Source organism: Ictalurus furcatus, chromosome 13, assembly GCF_023375685.1.
Source record: "Ictalurus furcatus strain D&B chromosome 13, Billie_1.0, whole genome shotgun sequence".
Taxonomy (NCBI): Eukaryota; Metazoa; Chordata; class Actinopteri; order Siluriformes; family Ictaluridae; genus Ictalurus; species Ictalurus furcatus.
The window spans coordinates 15,999,412-16,018,299 of record NC_071267.1 but is presented as its reverse complement, the minus strand read 5'-3'; the positions used below and the strand labels follow the sequence as shown (position 1 = coordinate 16,018,299).

Below are 18,888 nucleotides of genomic sequence, written 5' to 3'. Positions count from 1 at the left end.
TTTCGCGTTGATCCAGGCCTTTAGTGGCGTTTTGGCGGACCTTTGAGAGTGGTTAACTAATAACGTAAACAACCATAATGCTAACCTCGAGAGGCGCAACAGCGTTTAATGTTTGTTGCTAGGTTAATTCACAGGACAAAAAAGTAATGCCACTCACCCAGGCAAAAACCTAACAATAATCACTGTGGAGCACCTTAGTACCAAGGTTGTTGACCCATCCACTAACAAAAAAGTTGTATGCCTCCATAGTTTTGTAAGCTTTCCATTTGTTTTCTGGACTAGAAGGATGTCTGGAGGACAAGGTAATTGCTTATATTGACCGCCTCGTTGACACACAAGTATTTCAATTCAGTAGAAAATCGCTCCTCTTCATAACATAAGGATCACGTCCAACATATGTTGTGATTTTCTGTTTATACCTTTCTTTTGTAATAGTATCTAAACCAGTACAGTACGGACTTTCCTCCATCTTCTCCATTCTGCTTTTCACTTCCTGCTCTCTTTCTGAATTTCACATGTCATCAGAATCACATGACTGCAAACAAGCTATAGGATAAAATGGAAGTCATATCGTAACAATTTTTTTTAAACATCGCCATAACTCTACATATCGCAACATTTTTGCATCGCGATATATCGTACCACGATATATCGTTACACCCCTAGTGAATAATGAATGAAAGTCATAATTAATTTAACATGGCCATGTTTATTTTGAAAGTGGATTTTAAGACATCTCATTAAGTAGAGCAATCTGTTAGTAGAGGCATGACGATCAGAATTTGCCTACATTGTTAATCAAGAACATTTCAGTTTAGAAGAATACAAATGCCAGATCATGCTTCGGGCTCTGCAGCGTCCCAACAAGGTATCCTCTCAGACTCTGGAATTACAGTCCAGTTAGGCGAAGGCGTTCCAGCAGCAAGCCAGTTGAAATCATCCACCTGAGACCAATTATTTCTTTTGGGGTCCAGTCCAGACACTCGAAAATCATCATCCAGTGCAGGATACGTCCAGTTAAAAGGAGCAAAACAGACTCCGTGACAGTCCTCTATTATTGCTCGGCTAGTGACATGGAGGTAAATTCGGGTCGACGAGGTGTTGTGGGTGCGCAGCTGCTGACAGGCCAATACCAGAGTGGAGTCTCTACACTCATCAATGAAAACTGAACTGGACACAGGCCCACTGAGGATCTGGCAACCCTTCACATTTTTAATATGCAGGGTACTTGGTGAGCCATAAAGTCTCACCTTGCAGTTCGTCAGGTGAGACAACAGTACATCCCGTTGCTGGATCTCTTCTGACTGTTTGATTAATACTTCACTGTGGGCATTTGAGAAGCTACACTGTTCAGCAGGGATCGCAGAATCCACCGCAGAATGACCGGGATCTACCTCTGGTTTTCCTTCACTGCTGGAGGGAGGGACTGCAGGCTGCTGACTCGCAACGGCGGTTCGGGACCGGAAAGCGAATTTCTTTTTGGGCATCACCTCTGCTCTTTTCTCAGCTATGGACTCTTGCAATTGCTGCAGAGATGCTTGTGCCTGTCTCAGTTCGTACTGTGTTAGAAATACCGTGCTGTCATTCACGAACTTCTGGATGTTTTGGATCATGTTTGTCGCCTCCTCTAAAGCCTTCGTGGCTTTTTGGTGGTCGGTCTCGGTGCAGCTTGATAGCAACTCCTCGATAGCAGCCTTCTCCGCGCTAAACGTGGCGTTGAAGTAACTGATCTTTTCCTCCGAAACCGCTTGGCTCTCTTTGGCATTTTTGCGGCGCTCTAACTCTTCCAGTCTCGCCTGATCCCGGCGTAAAACGCGTTCAGGGATTTTTACAGCGTCGCTTGGACACGGTTTCGTTGGAGTTTCATCCATGTTGATTAAAAAAAACAGCCTCCTGCTCAGCCAGGAAGTAAAGAGCCGAGCTCATGCGCGTTCTAAAAAAGCTGAATGGTCATTGGACGAACCCCCCCCCCCTCCTCTTAGTGACGTTGTGATTGGTGGATTCAATCTTACCGCATAGTCTGTTACGAAACCATGGAGACCAAGCGGCTGAGTCATCTACAGAGCTGTACATTCTGTAATGAGCATTGTAAAATGATTTTGGTTAACAATTAAGTTATTTTTTATTTATTTGTTTGTTTATTGTACAAAATATGATCAGGATCCATTGAATAAGGTGCAAAAAGTAAAAACAAAATAAAGATTTTTTTTTTTTTAAAAAAGCTAAATGTTACAAACATACACTCACTGTCACTTTAATAGTGAAAATTAATTAAATAAATGTACACCTGATTATTTGTGCAGTTATCCAATCAACCAATTATCTGACCAACCAATTATATGTATCATGCAGATACAGGTCAAGCGCTCCAGTTAACGTTCACATTGATCATCAGAATTGGGGAAAAATGTGATTGCTGGGATTGTAACTGTTGCATGGATGTTGGTACTCTTGGTGAGCAGAAAAGCATCTCAGCATGAACAAAACATCACATATTGAGGTGGATGGGCTACAGCAGCAGAAGACCACATTAGTTCCACTCCTGTCAGTCAGAAACAGGGATCTGAGGCTATCATGGGCACAGACTCACCCAAACTGGACAGTTGAAGATTAGAAAAAAAAAATCACCTGGTCTTTTTCCAGTCAAATGTTTTGGTTAGTCTGTGCCCATGATAGCCTCAGATTCCTGTTTCTGGCTGACAGGAGTGGGACCAATGTGGCCTTCTGCTGTTGTAGCCCATCCACCTCAAAATTTGATGTTTTGTGCATGCTGAGATGCTTTTCTTCTCACTGCAGTTATAAAGGGTGTATATTTGAGTTACTAAAGACTTTCTGTCAGCTCAGACCAGTCTGGTCATTCTCCTCTGATCTCTCTTATCAACAAGGTGTTTTAGCCTGCAGACCCTCCACTCACAGGATGCTTTTTGCACAATTCTGTGAAAACTCTAGAGACTGTTATGTGTGAAATTCCCAGGAGATCAGTTTCTGAAATACTTAAACTAGCCCATCTGGCACCAACAACCATGCCGGGTAAAGTCACAGAGATCACAGTTTTCCCCATTCTGATGTTTGATGTGAACATTAACTGAAGCTCTTCACCTGTGTCTGCATGATTTTATGCATTGTGCTGCTGCCGCATGATTGGATAACTGCATAAATGAACAGGTGTACAGGTGTTCCTATTATACTGGATGGTGAGTGTACTTTCCCCAAATGTAATTTTGTCTGTCTTGAAATCCAAACATTACTTTGTGTCAGCAAATTCTCACATTACAAGAATGCTATAAAAACTATAACAATTCATAATACAGGCAATTTGTTTATAGAATGTTTAAATCACTTTTATCCCATTCTAACAAGTTGGTTAGGATTATCTTATCTTCTGTGTGTACTTCTTTGTATTGTGATTATTATTATTATGTAAAAGCAAAAGGGGATAAACATCTACAAGTTCTCTCCTCAATCATAGACCCAGCTTCTTCACTGAATTACACTGAGAAACAAGTATTACTCTGTGTAGAAAAAAAGTTTTAATATTAAAAAGGAAAAAAGTTCGGTTTGTTGCTGTGACAGTAAAACAAGTCATGCAAGACATTTTTATTTCACTGCCATTGTAAATTTTATTAATTGTCTGGGTGGGTGGGGGGGGGGGGGGGTTACAACAATGTAAACATAAGACTGTAAACACAAAAAATAAACTAACAATTTCACATTTAATTTCCAAATGAATGCATGTCACCGTGGCTGTGAAACCTTGATGTAAATTTGACAAATTGTATGATGATGATGATGATTATTATTATAATAATTATTATTATTATTAACAATAAAGCAGTAAATAAATACATTTTCAAAAAAAAATAACAATATGAACAGCATTGGCTACATATATTTATTGAAATTATTTAATACAACAAATAAAATAAAAAATAAATTAAGAAAAAAATGAATCCATCAATATATCATACAATAAATAAACACCCTTCAATGGCACTGTTCATAAATTAAGTATATTTTTTGTATATAGTATACATTCCCAGCCCCATTAATCTGAGGTATACCAGGCACCATAATAATTACAATAGCAGATGATTTTGGGTGTGGTCCCAGTCGACACTCCGCCCCCTATCGCTGAAATGCAATTAATAATCCAACTGAGCATAAACGTTAAACTAAACTCTGGACTGATTGTAGGGCATCACCGTGACCTAAAAGGTCAGCCTTTTGTTATCCTGTATGTGTTTATGTGAAGTGTTGAGTGTAAAGTGGATGTGGCACAGTGTTTGTGAGTGAGTGTGGTGTTTTGGGGCTACAGTTGGTGGTGATGTTTCCCTCAGGGCTGCAGATGCGCCTTCTGCTGGAGCAACGCTGCCTCAGCGGCCCGTGCAGAGATGGCGAGGAAACCCCGGTGACACTGCACTGCTTTTTCATGACGGTGAGTTTCCCTTTGAGTGTATTATAATTTTGTGATAAAAATTTCAAGGAAAAAACACACACGGCCTCCTTCCACCCCTTCCTTCTGGGAGGGAAGAGTGAGCGCGGAGAGAAAAATCTATCTGAGACAGAGCAAGGACAGTGAGGGGAAAATATATGAGTGGGAGAGGGAGAAGAAGAAGAAGGAGGAGGTGGAGGTGGAGAGGAGGGGGAGCAAATTAAAAGTTGCCAAATGGAGATATTGGGTTTCAAGAGGAGTGAGACAGGAGTAAGGGTTTGCCTCTTTTTCAAAGTCGTCTTTATGTTATGCAAATGAAAATAAATATTTATTGTTCGACACGGCTTACTTCGTTATGTTTTGTCGTCGAATTGGACCCGTTTCTGGATAGGAGGGGGAAACCTAACGTAGCAGGCTAGCGTTTCACTCCTGAGCAGGCCAATAGTTGTTTTTTTTTAAAGAAAGGGGGGAAAAGGCTAAGATTGATTAGGTTTATCTGCTTTCTTCTCGTAAACAACAATGTAGATTGTGTTTGTTTAGACGAGCATCCGAAAATGATGCCTATCATATCAAACCTGTGAACGGTCGCTAGTCCACTGGTGGCCGTGTGTGTCCTCGCTGAGAGAGTCCACCTGAGCAGGAATAAAGCGCAGGATCACCGAGCTCTCCACTGACCTCTGCACGATTCGGTCTATTTCTGGACAAACCCAAAGGCTCTCTTTTTTGGTCGTATTCCCTTTTCTCGGAGCTGCCTTTGTGTGCAATCGCGGCTATTCCGTGCCTTATGGCTAAGCTAAAAAAAAAAAAAAGCCCACGGCAGAGCTTTCAGTTTGAGATCCGAGTGTAGATAGAGAGTGAACAGTCCCCCTCTCTGCCAGAGTTTAAATTAGGATGTATATTGAGGGTTGATGCTTTTTGCTGCGTGTCCTTTCCGCCCCCCTGACTGCAACAATCGAAGAGCTAGCTTTGCTAGCTTGCTGTGTTTTTTTTTCTTCTTCAAAGAGAGGAAGGAAAGCGACATCTCTTCCCTTATTTGTCTAGAAAAGTCTCAACGTTACTGGACTAACCAAACAACTGCTGTTTAAAATATACATATATATATATATATATATATATATATATATATATATATATATATATATATATAGGGCTATAAATATATAGTAGCCTGACCGTGTTGGGCTACATTCACTCTGAATGTTATTTTAGTGTAACGACTACGACGTGAAGCAGCCATTACACACAACACAGTGGCCAAGCCTGCCGCATGTACGTCTAGTCGGGCTACTCTCCGACCTTATATGTACAGAAAACCCTAAACGAATATTAATAAATAAGCATTTTATTGTGGTTATGTGAAAGTGAAGAAAGCGAATTGAACAACAGTTGATCAACATCTGCCTCTACAATAAATTATCCAGTTTTACATTGGCAGGGGATTTTAAAACGCGTCTTAATGGTTTCTAGTCGTTTTTCCGTTTGTGAGAGCGTGTGTCGACGATAAAAAAATAATGAATGATATATATATATATTTTTAAAAAACCCCTCATGATAGCAGCTTCCTGAAGGACCGTCCCCCACATGTCTGTGCTTTAGTCCCAGTCCTTTATAGCTTTTAAAGTTTTTTTTTTAGTCAGGTTGTCGTATGCCAATACGTTTCTCGTACCACGCCAAAAGTGTTTTTGTCAGCGATCTAACATCGTGGTGTCCGTACATTTTGTCTGTGCTTTCAGCAGAGTGGCGCAGTTTCAGGTAGCAGCCGCCATTTTACATTCAACACGAGGAGCTGCTTTGTGTTGTATGAAAATATCGAGGACAAACGCACAAAGTCCCCCACACAAACACTTGAGTAGCAAGCCCTTCACATTCTGCTACAGTACCAGCAAAATCCCCTTGACCCACAGTCTTCTTACAAAACGATGATTCATTATACAGTTAAGTTTGTGCTTATTATAACTGATCATGGTAAACATACCAGAAACTCATCGCACTACATTTCACCTCTCACGTTTTAAATTCCTGTCAGATCTTACTAGTGCAAATGTGTATTAGAAAAAAAAGTCAATTAAGAGTACAGTGAAAACATTTGGATGTAATGCTATGAATGCTTAATCTGTCAAATTGTTAAATAAATCAACTGAATTTGAGTTTATGTTGTTGCACAAAAATACTGTAAAGGAGTTATCTTTCCTCACTATAAATAAAAATGTGGCATGATATCCCCATGTTTCAGGGGAAGAAGCTCAGATCTACAAGTATGTTTTTCTTAATTTTAGGTGTCATGGATGATGAAGACGATCGCCGTCTTCTGGATTTTATTGGGTGAGCTGGATTATTGAAGTTTACTGCTTATCACTCACCTTTATGATATACTATCTGGACCAAAATTTGAAGCATTAAAAGCTGAACCATTGATATATATAAATAATAACTACCAAATACTAAGATTGATGAATATAAATTTGCTTCATACCTTTTTTCTAAACTGGGAAAATTTAGAATTAATGCTGCAATTAATGAAAAACAAGCTATGAATAAATTGATGGGTTTGAAGAAAATGCATTTTCACTATTGCACAGACAGATTCAATAATGCATGTTAGATTTAATGATACATGATTCTAACCAGAACAGCTTTTTGCTGTGACCATATCCTCTAGCCACAGACCATGTTATGCATTTTCTTTTCTAAACAGAGATGTACAAGCTCTAAATGACTATCTTCATGGCCCCAATAGCAAATCGGTAAGCTTGTCAATATTTTTCAGTGGTAGTGTGTATTGGTTGTTTATTGTAAAACATTTCATTTTCTGGAATAAATTTTCTGTACAACATTCTACTTTTGCATTTTCCGTGATCTAACACACAATTCACTATTTATTAGCTAATAAAACTCTTCAGGACTAAATGTTATATATAAGAAAATATGTGCATTGTGGTGGTTGCCCTGGATTTTTTTTTGGCATTCATTTTGTGACCTTTGAACAGATAGAAGAGGATGACCTGACAAACGCAGCTTATGAATCTGCAAGCTCATTTTTCACAAATGACACAGTAAGAATGTTTTCCATTAGAATCTAGATAATCAGTTAGTTCAGTATGATGAAATGACACTAAAATTCTACTGATTTATTTTCTCCTGCTTAGGGTGGCTCAGATGAAGGACTTAAAGTTGGCCACAATCATCTGGAAGAGTTTGGTGAGGCTGGTGAATCTGGACTCTCCAGCAGCCTTCAGTTTATTGAAGATGAGCTTGAGCGTGGCGTCTCCCCAAGTGGCGGGGTTGATCTTGGTAATGAGGACCAACCTTTTGATATCCTCCAGAAGTCTTTATTGGAGGCAGATATCACGGAACAGACATTGGCCGAAGAGGCGTTGTTGGACTCTCAACCAGCTCCTCTGTGTCCTGCCACTGCAACCTTCCCCCAGCAGCTGGTCTCTGGAGGACTTGGAGGTGTTTCAGGAACTGGACTGGTGGCTCCAATGCCCCTAGCTGGGGCACAACCTCAGGCTTTTCTTCAGCAAGTTCCCCAGCTGCCGTTACCAAATGGACCAGCAGGACACATTCAGTTAGTGAGCTCTCTTAATGGAAGTAGTCCCTCCATGATGACTATCAAAAGCGTGGAGCGGCCTCAGATTCTAGTGAGGCCTAGTGGAAATGCAGTGATGGGCAGTGCTGGGCAGAGTACAGCTTTTGTTCCTTCTACACCTGGGCAGGTATCTGTTCCCTTCAATAAAGGGCCAATACAGCTGCAGAATATTATCATTCAGAGAGGCCCTGTACCACAGTCTTTGGTCAGACCTATTCAGCCTAAGGCCCTCCAGACAGGTGGACAAACTGTGTACAATATAAGCAACCTAGGGATCCAACCCAACACTGCTACTATTGCAAACCCAGCCAATACTATTGCGTACACAGCCAATGGATCTCCACAGACTACCCAGCAGGTAAAAGTAGTGAGTCAGGCCACAAGCATTGTAGTCCATTCTCCCTTTGGACAGCAAGGACAACCACAAGTCCAGGCCAGTCTTCCCCAGGGCCAGTTTTTACTACCCACTGGCAGCACTGTCCATGGGCTCCAGGCAGTGAATGGCCAGGTGCTTCAAACCAACACTCAAGTGGGTGACCCATCTTTAACTAGCACTACTACGTACTCTATCTTGACTAATCAGAATACAGCTATGCAGATTATTGCTGGGCAAAATTTTGCAGCTGGTGGGCAAATGATAGTGAATCAAGGTATGGTTAATGCAAGCCAGATAGGGCAAGCCTCTCCTACAGGGGTAATGCAGGTTGCTCAGAGGCCTGCTGTCACAACCAAAGTTTGGACTGCCAATGCATCACCCACTCCAACCGCTGTACAGTCTTTGCAGGCACCAAACCGTTTCACCATGGTAAACTCCACAGGCCAGACTCTCCAGACTCATCTACAGATATCTGTTAGCCCAGGACAGCGTCTTCTGGTGCCTGTGGCACAAAACAACACAAACTCTTCACAAACTGCAGTCCAAGAGCTACAGTTTGAAAAGCAGCAGGTACCTTTCAACCAGGTAAGACATTTGTTAGTATTCTCATGCTTTTGCCACTAACTTTTTTCTTCTTCTTTCTGTATCAAATTTATTATCAGTAACTCTAAACAAGACATTTTTTTTACTGATTTAAAAGGATTCCACATTACCAAAGCAGAAAGCTCAGACACAGCTGCTTAATATTCTTGGTACTAAAGGTATGACTATGTATTACATATCCATTTTTGTTTTTTACTTTTCTGCTAATTGTCAAGTTTAAACATTGTGAAAATGTTTCAATTCTCAGGTGTGAAAACTCCTGCTAACCAGGAATCCCTTCTTCTAACTACTCCAAAGAGACCTGAAAATCAGCAGCTCAGCAGAGGAGGAATGTGTGTGACCCAATAGATCCCAACTCATTTGCCATTGTACTTCTCTCTGTTTTATTGATAACTATTATTATATTAATATCCAAAACATTATTACGTAATCTACACATTTTTACAGGGTTCTTGAGCAGCTAAGGAAGGCTCATAAGAGGGTCATGTCTCCAGAACGTACACCCTTCACTTCACTAAATGATGTCATTGAGAGATTTCTGCCCTATCATGTGTTCCAAGGGGAGCCACCCTGTGAGGAGGATTTTGCCAAAGGTATGATTTTCTACACTTTTAACCCACACTAAAAGTGTGTCTGTGGGAGGTTTTTAATGCAAGCTTTTTGTGCTGTTTATCTGTGCAGTGGATGAAGAATTTGAGGCAGTTGCCACACAAGTGTTAATGAGAACACAGTCCATGGTGAACAAATACAGGCGTTTGCTCATGGTGGAGGCTGAGGTAGGTTTACTTCAAAGTACCTTTAAAAAACAACCCGATCACTAGTCCTGTTCCAGAAGTGTTTTATATCATGGAGTTTGTACTTCAGGGATCTTCTGCCTATGCTTAGGAGCACAACCTATAAACGTTCCTCGGCTCTGTATTTTACTCTTACAGCGGTCCAGCCCTTCATCAGAAATCGTGATGATTGACAGGACATTCAACCAAGAGGAACGGAACAACTTGACTCAAGACAAACGAATGTTACTTGTAGACCCAGGTAAAAATATGCATTAACTATTTAAATATATATTCATTATTTTAGACATATATCATACTGTTCTGTCCTCTGTGTTGCAGATGGTTTTCTAGAGGAATTCTGCTGTGGACCTAAGAAGTTGGTTTCAAACTCAGGGGCCATGGATTCAGTTGGTCATGAGGAGATCCCCAGTTTGATGGAGACTTCTCCTAGCCAAGACACACCGCAAGCATATAGAGAGAGGACAGAATGCCATATAAAGCCTGCTTATAGGACAGAAGCCTATTCAGCTTTTGAGGATCCAGGAGGTGGAAGGCATGAAGAGACCTTCAGTAAGGGCAGCTTAGACATGAAGAAAACGAAATCCAACATCATCAGTAGCAGCAGCAGCAGCCAGCACCACCAACACTTTCACCCTGCCCACTACTCCACATCTCCCAGCCATTCTCAGCACAGTTCTGGCCATTTCTACCCATCTGAACAGCTCCAGTCACTTGATCATGGTCATGTCCAACTATCCGACACCGATTCTGTGCTTGAAGCTGCGGTGAATAGTATATTAGACTGTTAGCATTTTTTGTTTTATTGTGTTAGATACTGTCACAATCGTGAGTTGAATCCTGCAACATGTGAGACTGAAGAATGCACTTCAGCAAAATAAATGTTTGTGCACACAGTGTCCCTTTAGTACATGTTAAGCAGTGTAGAGGAAAAAAAATGACTGTGCCTACTGTTCTGGAGACGTTTACATGAAAGCCTTTTTGGAAGTGCACCCACACAAAGCAGTAAGGTCTGATGTTTGAAAAATGCTGGTTACACATTATTCGTGTGTGTGTGTGTGTGTGTGTGTGTGTGTGTTAGTTGCTGTCTATCTGTAACTCTGGAACATACCTACTCATAGAGATTCTTTGATCAGATCAATAATTACTCTTGTATTAAGTTACACTATCTGTGGAGGTTTTGTGTCCTTTTTAGTTTAGGTGTAGGCAGGTATTGTGTGTCTGGAAAAGCAGCCCTTCATAAGACTCAGTGCGTATGACTGTCCTTTATCTTTTGATGAGATTGTTGCAGTAGTTTCTGACCAAATAAGGCATCTAAATATAGGCACTCTCAGTTGTTTTACAGTGGTAATATTCAATCCCTGTCCCACAACCTCCTTGCACTGCATATATTTGTCTTTTCTTTCTTTTAAATTTCTGCTTTACTTATAGAAATGCTTGAAAATTAGCTGAATGACTGAACTGGTTGAAATCCTAAACTATGCAGTCCAGGTGAGGAATTGAATGCTGTTGTAAGAGCAATGACGATGCTCATTTTCTTTTATTTAGCATTTAGTTTTGTACCTTACAGGTATGTGACCTCCTGTCCACAGAGACAAGCTCACTTTGAGTGTTTTTTTTCTGCAGGGGAAACTAAGTCCTCAGATTGAGGGTACAATGTTACATTCTTTTATGCTTTATTCATTTTTTTGAAATGATGTTTTCCCCCCTCCCTTTTAAGCTGCTTCTAGCCCTGGATAGAAAACCTGCTCATGTGGAACTGTAGGTTGCATTTCCATGAGCCCAGAGAGATATTGTCTCAAACATTTTCATTTCCCTTGTGGCTGGTGTTCCCTGCTGGTCAGGCTATGTTCTCTCTGTGGTTTTCATTCTTTGGTTGTAACAATTAACATTTGCACACATAAACACAGTGTCTTTTAGACAACCGTGTTTTCTGCAGATTGTCTCTAGTCACTATTTGGTATTTGGTAAATGCTTTGAAGTACCAACATCTTCATATATTGTGGAGGAGACATAATGCTTTGCCTACTCATTTGGTTATTTGACAGAGAGTGACAAGTTACCCATATGTCCACCAAGTTAATTTTATCATGAGAACATATTTTAAAGCCACAATCACAAATTTTAAAGCTACTTTATATAATTTGATACTTCTTGAAAGAATTAGAATAATCATCAATCATCATATGTTAATGTTAAGTACATAGATTTCTACACTATATAACTGCTGTGAGCCAAAATATTTTAGATAGATTTTTGTAGTATTTCTAGAAATATAGACAAAACTGCTTAGATCATCTTAGAAATGTGGTTCTTTTGGGGGAAAATAGTACATTACATTCAGAGCTCTAGCTAGGAATTTTAGGTAGCAAACTGGATCCCTTCAAGTTCAAGATATGCAGCATTGAGGGATTTCTTTGCTGTAAATTCGTAGTTCTGAAATTTCTGACTGTGGCTTTTTTTTTCTGACTGTTTGTATAACAAGTTAATAACTTGTTTAATCTAACAACAGGAGTGAGACCAATGCAGCATAAACAGCAGTGAATGGCTTGATACATTTATGCATATGTATGTTTTTGTGTCTGCTTGTTGGTATAGAAAGGTTGCTTGTGCCTAAAATATGATTTCCTTAATCAACAACACTATACTGCATATGTATATCTTTCCCAGCAGTTCAACCAAATATGATGAACAAAATGAAGTTGTACTATGATGTGATGTCTGTGATCTGAGCTTGTGTGGGTGGAGGAGGTTCAGCCTGAAGTCCTTTTTGTTTGAGGGGCTTTTTTGCCTTAGGGGTGTGTATGTGAAAACAATTTGAACATTATTTGTTTTACGGTACGTGTGTGGCCTTCAGTTAAGCCTAACACCTTAGTTTTGAAAGTTTGAAGTTGTCACCATGCTTGTAACATTTCATTTTCATACAAAAAAAATATTTGAAACATTTGTTTTGTATTAAAAATGAGACTACAACAAAATATTTATAATTTTTGTAAGAAAAGTATGGAAAACAAAACAAAAAGGAAGTTATTTTTTATGTTGGGTATACCTTGTTTATGTGAAATCAAAATATATGGTCAGATATTGATTTATTGTTTCATTTGTGCTCACTACAACAGCAAAGATCAATCAATATTAAATTCACTTTGAATACAACAGTTAACTCATGTGGTACATGATTCTTTTGTTACCAAAACTACATTTTAGTTTAAGTATCTATCATTTATAAATACTGATCATTTGTGTTTATGAAATAAGCGGAAAAATGTGTCGGTTGTGTTGAAATTAAAAAGTTAGTTCTTTAACTAAATTACATCTGTCATGGCCTTTAAAACCAAAGCAAATGTAATGTTAGTCAATGCACTACATTCTACATGCATTTCAAAAATGAATATAAGAGGAATTAAATTTGGGATATTCCTAACACCACCCTCCTCCCCATGGATGTTAATTTCACAGTTTATTTCACAGTTTACACATATTTCATCATTAAAGCTAAGATTGTGTTACATGTGGTTTAGTCACAAATATTTTATTTATGTTAACTTTATTAACTAAATGCAGTGATTTGGAAGCAAGTCAATATGGAGTGTTTAAGTAATATATTTTGATATGCAGTCAGCATTTATTAGTATTCACACTTGTTTGTGTATGTCAAAGTTTGTAACAAATTCATTATGCATTACAAAATTCTAAATAAATTACTTTATAAATATCCAGTTCACACATTGCAATACTCTGAGTTCAGTATGGTTCAAAAACCTATGAGGTCCTCCAAATACTCTAGTGGTAGTGGGAAGTCAGCATGGTTCAGAAATGTCCTCCAAATACTCTAGTGGTACTTCCTCCAGCGGTGTTTCTCTACAAACCAACAGAACACAGATTAAACAAATAGTAAATTATCATAGACCAACAGTATTCTTGTACTTGTATATACCATTCAATAAGAAATTATATCTAAAATTAACTTACTGATGTAGGGGTAACTCCAAATGTAACTCAGGACACAGTAGCCACCAATCAAAATGGCAATCCCACCAATTCCTCCTTTCTGTACATCAAGGTACTTTCTGTAATACCACTGCCAACCTGGTAGATGCAGAAGTGCAGAGAATTAGTTAGAAGCTTATCGTCAAAGGGCTGCCGTAGCTGCATGTATTCATTTCTAACCAATCAGGAGATGATCCCAAGTCTAAAAATAAAGGCTTAAAAAAACATCTGTAGAATAAGTGTATGTGTAGCCACTGGGACAACTAGAAGTGCTTTAACCATTTAAAATTTAACAGTATTTTTGGGACTCTCACACAGCAGGTGCATAATGCCATTTATCATATACATTAGTGTTTTCCCAGAAGTCATCAGACAATTAGAATGACATTTCATGGGAAAACACTGAACTGCATGGAACGTTGATTAAATTCATGCACCTTTTGTCTATACCAACTCGTATGGAATAATTTTCCAAAAAATGGAATAGAACTAGACCTTTGTTAAACATTGTCACAGCCTCTCTGGGTGATTTTGGTGTTCGTGCACCAAGCCAAGAAACCAGCTCATTAAGTCTCACATCTCCAAGTCTCTGCTCTGTCATTAAACCTGCCCAGACAGATACAGAAACTCTGTGATATAAAGGTCTTAGTTTTAACAGACCTATATAATGAAAACTTAATCTACAACAAGTTAATGAATGAATTAAAGAAATGGTGATTCAACATATAAAAAGATAATGATAAAAGATAATGATTTTTTTTCTCTCTCTTATTTTTTGAGTCACTGTGTGTTTTGTATATCACAATAGTAGTAAAGTGAATTTTTACTAAAGAGGATACTCTACCTTGAGTTTGTGGTGAAGGCTTGGAGGTTTGGCACTTCATCAATAAACTCTCATTAGAGGAGATTTCTGAATGAGATGAGAAGACGAATGTTCCGCCGTAACCTGTTGCCATATCAGGTGAGTATGCCATAACGGACATGTTTTGTAATCGTGAGGTTAGTACGTCTTCAAATGGCCTTTGGACTGAGGTTTGGGAAATCGGAAACTGTACAGGGGACATCTTCATAGTAACATTTTGATCATTCCCTGTATGAGGCTTGAGTACAGACTCTGAATTGTTTACACACTTAGTAAAAGACACTTTGTGTGCTGAAACTATGGGAAATAACACTGGAACACAGTCATATCTCCTTTTATAAAGTCCATGTTTAATGTGGTCCCACACACAAGTCTTAGTATGAAATACAGACACACCTTGCTCTTTTATTCTTGAATCCAATATATATTCTTTGGTCAACAGCTTTGGGCCATTTTGTATCTGCACTGATACATTAGTATTTGCATTGCACTTTGTCATAGTTTGCTTATCCTGGTAGCATGTGGTCCATGGAACACTTTGTAAAAGATTTAAGGCAGTGCTGTTGGTGGTTAGTTGAGAGGTCAAACTGGTTCCCATAAGCTTTTTTTGCCCACTGGCTATTTCTTTTTCTAATAAAGGTATGTCTTTTACTGGGTTTTTGTACGTTTCACTATTATGCTGTTCCTGCTGAGAAACTGAAGTGAATTTGATTTTTGTCTGTGTTTGCAGTTTAGCTCGTTTCAACATCTCTTGCTCTCTTTTTGCATGCCACTTGGTTTTGGGCTTCAAAGTTTCTGTGTTCATTCCTTCTGGTGATTGGACTTCGGATGCAATGCTTCTGAGTGTGAAGGAGGTGTTTTGTAAGCATTCCTTACCCACACTCACTGTTTCAACTTTTTTGGATTTGGGTTTCATCTGGGATTTTGAATCTGCCTGAAATGTTGGGTAATTTAGTTTAGTGTCAGTGTTTACTTTATTTGTCTTATCCTTATTACTTGTGTGTTTAAAAGTAGTAATCGATATTTCTTTAGGGATTTTGGCAGTCTTGGACCCAGGGGACATTTTGCAGTGAGGAAGATGAGATTTGAGCCTTTTGAATGGCTTCCCACAAAACGGACATGCCTCTGTTCAAGAGAAACAGATTAAATAGCTTAGATAATGATATTTGTAACTGTAACATTAAAAGGTAATGATGTGATCTTCAAAATATCCTTTCTTTTTAGGTGTGCAAATATGTTCTAATGTTCTGTTGTATTATATATACAACCCCAATTCTGAAAAGGTTGGGACAGTATGGAAAATGCTAAAAAAAAACCAAACAAATAGTAGTGGTTTGTAAATGTACTTTGACTTGTATTTAAACAAAAAACATATAAAGACAAGGTATTTGATGTTTTACCTAATCAACTGCTTAATTTTTTGAAGATAAATATTTATTTGAAATTGATGCATGCAGCAGGTTCCAAAAAAGTTGGGACGGGGCAGTTTAGGACTAATAGCGATGTGACAAGTTGAAATAAGAAGGTGATGTGAAACAGGTGAGGCAATCGTCTAATCATAGTATATAAGGAGCCTCCAAAAAAGGCCTAGTCCTTCAAGAGCAAGGATAGGTCGAAGCTCGACAATCTGCCAACATGTGCGTCAGTGAATAATCCAACATTTTGAGAACAACATTCCCCAAATACAAATCAGTAGGATTTTGGACATTTCACCTTCTACAGTGCACAATATAATTAAAAGATTCAAGGAATCTTGTGAAATCTCTGTGCGTAAAGGGCAAGGCCGAAAACCACTTCTGAATGCGCGTGATCTCCGATACCTCAGACATCACTGTCTTAAAAACTGTCATGAGTCTAGGGATGTCACGATACCAAAAATCTAGTAGTTGGTACCGATACCACCAAAAGTACACGATACTCGATACCACGGTGTGGTTTAAAAATAAATAAATAAAAATTAAAAATAAAATTAAAAACTCCTGGAGGACATCCTCCTCTGGCTGATACTGGCAAAAAGAAAGAGAGAGGGGGATATTTTAGTTATCAAACACTGTCTGACAATGACTAATAAAACAGTGCTAAGTGCTAATAACAAGTGCTAAGGTGCACGCACACACACACCCCTTATACTATGAACGCAAGCATTAGTTTAAATTCCCTGTTATGGTAGCAGGCCAGAAAGATTTATTAAAAGCATGAACATTTGAATAATTATTAGTGACATTAGGCTACATTTTGCTTACAGGACACGGGCTGAATGGCGATGCATGGGGGCCCATTAGGAGATAGTTTATAACATGCATTGTGTTAGCATCGTTAACAAATGAATGGCTATCGCAAACATTACATGGAGCATAACAGCTGGTTTCATGGCCACAATGCCAGCTGCCTCAAACATAATATAGGACCCGTCTTTTAGGTGCTTCGCCAAATTCCAGGTGTTGTTTGTTGTTTGAAATGAACGACAGCATCGGTTGCATACCGGCAACCGACGCTACCTTTCCTCTCTACGAGCTTTCCTCTCAACGAGTCGGGGCGGAGCTAAAATTGTCGCCATTTTCTGTAGTTTTTCCTGTGTGCTTGTAGGCGTTCTTCTTCTTCTTTACCACTTCTGGACCGACTAAAACACTTGCGCGTATTTGCTGTCCCCATCAGGTCCGGAACCTACGCTACTGCAGAAAAACAAGTACCGTCACGTTTTAAGAATGTTGGTACTGACTTGGTACCGAAGTATCGGTTCTCATGACATCCCTACATGAGTCTGTAATGGATATCCTGGCATGGGCTCGGGAATACTTTGGTAAACCTTTGTCAGTCAACACCATTCGCTGCTGCATCCACAGATGCAAGTTAAGGCTTTACTATGTAAAGCAGAAGCCATACATCAACACTGTCCAGAAGTACCGCCAACTTCCATGGGCTCGGTCGCAGCCAAGATGGACAGTAGCACAGTGGAATCGTGTTTTGTGGTCTGACGAGTCAACATTTCAAATAGTTTTTGGACAAAACAGCCGTCGTGTTCTCTGGGCCAAAGAGGAAAATGACCATCCAAGCTGTTATCAGCGTCAGGTCCAAAAGCCGGCATCTGTCATGGTATGGGGGTGTGTTAGTGCCCATGGCATGGGTAACTTGCACATCTGTGAGGGCACCATTAATGCAGAAAGATGTGTACACATTTTGGAGCGACATATGCTGCCATCCAGAGCAGGACAACGCCAAACCACATTCTGATTACAAGCGCATGGTTGCGTAAGCAGAGAGTGCGGGTGCTAGCATTCCCTGCTTGCAGTCCTGACCTGTCTCCAATTGAGAATGTGTGGTACATTATGAAGTGCAAAATAATGCAACAAAGGCCCAGTACAGTTGCGCAGCTGAAGAAATGTATAATGGATGAATTGGGGAAAATTCCACTTGCTAAACTTAACCAACTGGTGTCTTCAGCACCCAAACACTTAAGTGTTATTAAAAGTAAAGGTGATGTTACACAGTGGTAAACAGTCGACTGTCCCAACTTTTTTGGAGTGTGTTGCAGTCATCAGATTTGACATGAGTGAAAATTTTCAAAAATAAATTAAATTCACAAAGTAAAACATCAAACAATGTGTTTTCAATATAGTACAGGGTGAATTGAATTTTCAAAAGACTTTTTTTTTTTTTTTGTTGCATTTTCTATACCGTCCCAACTTTTTCAGAACTGGGGTTTGTGTGTGTGTTTGTGTATATAAAAACTGTTAATATAAGAGAACATTTCTGGGGCTGGACGTCAAGGAATGAAAAAGAAAATAAAATTGTATTTAAAAAAAAATAATTAAAACCTCGTGTTAGTATATTTCAGGCTCATACTCACCTAAGCTCATCTTGAGCTTCATTAAATTCCGATTTTCCTTTTGATAAATATAAACATGACATAAACACATACATTTACCAGAACTTTACTCAGAGATACAAGCTTGTATTCACCGTTACTCATTTCGCAGCAAAGAGCTTTCAGAAAACACGCTCGAAACGAAGGACCCATTTTGGTTCTACTCGCAGCGCCTGTATAGAAATAAACATTTACACACGAACTTAATTATTATTATTTTTTTATCAGGAAGGTTAATCTACAAATGTTAACATGGAAATGTAGATACATTTCTACGCAATCAAAATTTACAGTATACAATGCCAATGCTTTAAAGTCTTTTACGCAACACGTACGTCACTAAAATGTCAGACGCGGAACCCGGAAGTTTCCACCAT

At 39.1% G+C, this 18,888-nt stretch overlaps 3 protein-coding genes across 8 annotated transcripts; 1 reads left to right on the top strand and 2 right to left on the bottom strand.

Moving 5' to 3' along the window:
- Positions 1 to 363: 363 nt before the first annotated feature.
- tbcc (tubulin folding cofactor C) lies at positions 364 to 1,940 on the bottom strand. Its single transcript, XM_053639866.1, has one exon. It carries the CDS (start codon positions 1,869 to 1,871, stop codon positions 837 to 839), a length of 1,035 nt encoding a protein of 344 aa, XP_053495841.1. The 5' UTR covers positions 1,872 to 1,940; the 3' UTR covers positions 364 to 836.
- A 2,340-nt stretch (positions 1,941 to 4,280) lies between these two features.
- bicral (BICRA like chromatin remodeling complex associated protein) lies at positions 4,281 to 12,882 on the top strand. 6 transcript variants are annotated; one of them, XM_053640467.1, is made up of 12 exons: positions 4,281 to 4,435; positions 6,169 to 6,366; positions 6,709 to 6,754; positions 7,128 to 7,176; positions 7,420 to 7,485; positions 7,579 to 8,982; positions 9,098 to 9,158; positions 9,248 to 9,332; positions 9,448 to 9,593; positions 9,682 to 9,776; positions 9,933 to 10,035; positions 10,116 to 12,882. In XM_053640467.1, the coding sequence occupies exons 3-12, from the start codon at positions 6,714 to 6,716 to the stop codon at positions 10,583 to 10,585; spliced, it is 2,520 nt and encodes an 839-aa protein (XP_053496442.1). In that variant the 5' UTR covers positions 4,281 to 4,435; positions 6,169 to 6,366; positions 6,709 to 6,713; the 3' UTR covers positions 10,586 to 12,882. The 6 variants fall into 6 exon arrangements, with proteins under 6 accessions (XP_053496442.1, XP_053496439.1, XP_053496443.1 ...); XM_053640468.1 differs by lacking the exon at positions 4,281 to 4,435 and adding an exon at positions 4,588 to 4,702; XM_053640466.1 differs by lacking the exon at positions 4,281 to 4,435 and adding an exon at positions 4,588 to 4,702 and having other exon boundaries at positions 6,166 to 6,366.
- si:dkey-21c1.4 (uncharacterized) lies at positions 12,867 to 18,883 on the bottom strand. The gene is made up of 5 exons (XM_053640477.1): positions 18,494 to 18,883; positions 14,629 to 15,771; positions 14,280 to 14,390; positions 13,767 to 13,883; positions 12,867 to 13,655 (listed from the first exon to the last, which is right to left on the bottom strand). The coding sequence occupies exons 1-5, from the start codon at positions 18,561 to 18,563 to the stop codon at positions 13,627 to 13,629; spliced, it is 1,470 nt and encodes a 489-aa protein (XP_053496452.1). The 5' UTR covers positions 18,564 to 18,883; the 3' UTR covers positions 12,867 to 13,626.
- Between the last annotated feature and the right edge of the window lie 5 nt (positions 18,884 to 18,888).

Excerpts from the sequence above, each read along its gene's own strand:
- bicral (XM_053640464.1), top strand. The coding sequence starts at position 6,714 with ATGGATGATGAAGACGATCGCCGTCTTCTGGATTTTATTGG. Across the intron at positions 8,983-9,097 it reads AGCAGGTACCTTTCAACCAG|GATTCCACATTACCAAAGCA; the intron begins GTAAGACATTTG and ends CTGATTTAAAAG. Across the intron at positions 10,036-10,115 it reads AATGTTACTTGTAGACCCAG|ATGGTTTTCTAGAGGAATTC; the intron begins GTAAAAATATGC and ends TCTGTGTTGCAG.
- tbcc (XM_053639866.1), bottom strand. The coding sequence starts at position 1,871 with ATGGATGAAACTCCAACGAAACCGTGTCCAAGCGACGCTGTAAAAATC.
- si:dkey-21c1.4 (XM_053640477.1), bottom strand. The coding sequence starts at position 18,563 with ATGTGTTTATGTCATGTTTATATTTATCAAAAGGAAAATCGGAATTTA. Across the intron at positions 15,772-18,493 it reads GAAGCTCAAGATGAGCTTAG|AGGCATGTCCGTTTTGTGGG; the intron begins GTGAGTATGAGC and ends TCTCTTGAACAG. Across the intron at positions 14,391-14,628 it reads GCCTTCACCACAAACTCAAG|GTTTAATGACAGAGCAGAGA; the intron begins GTAGAGTATCCT and ends CTGTCTGGGCAG.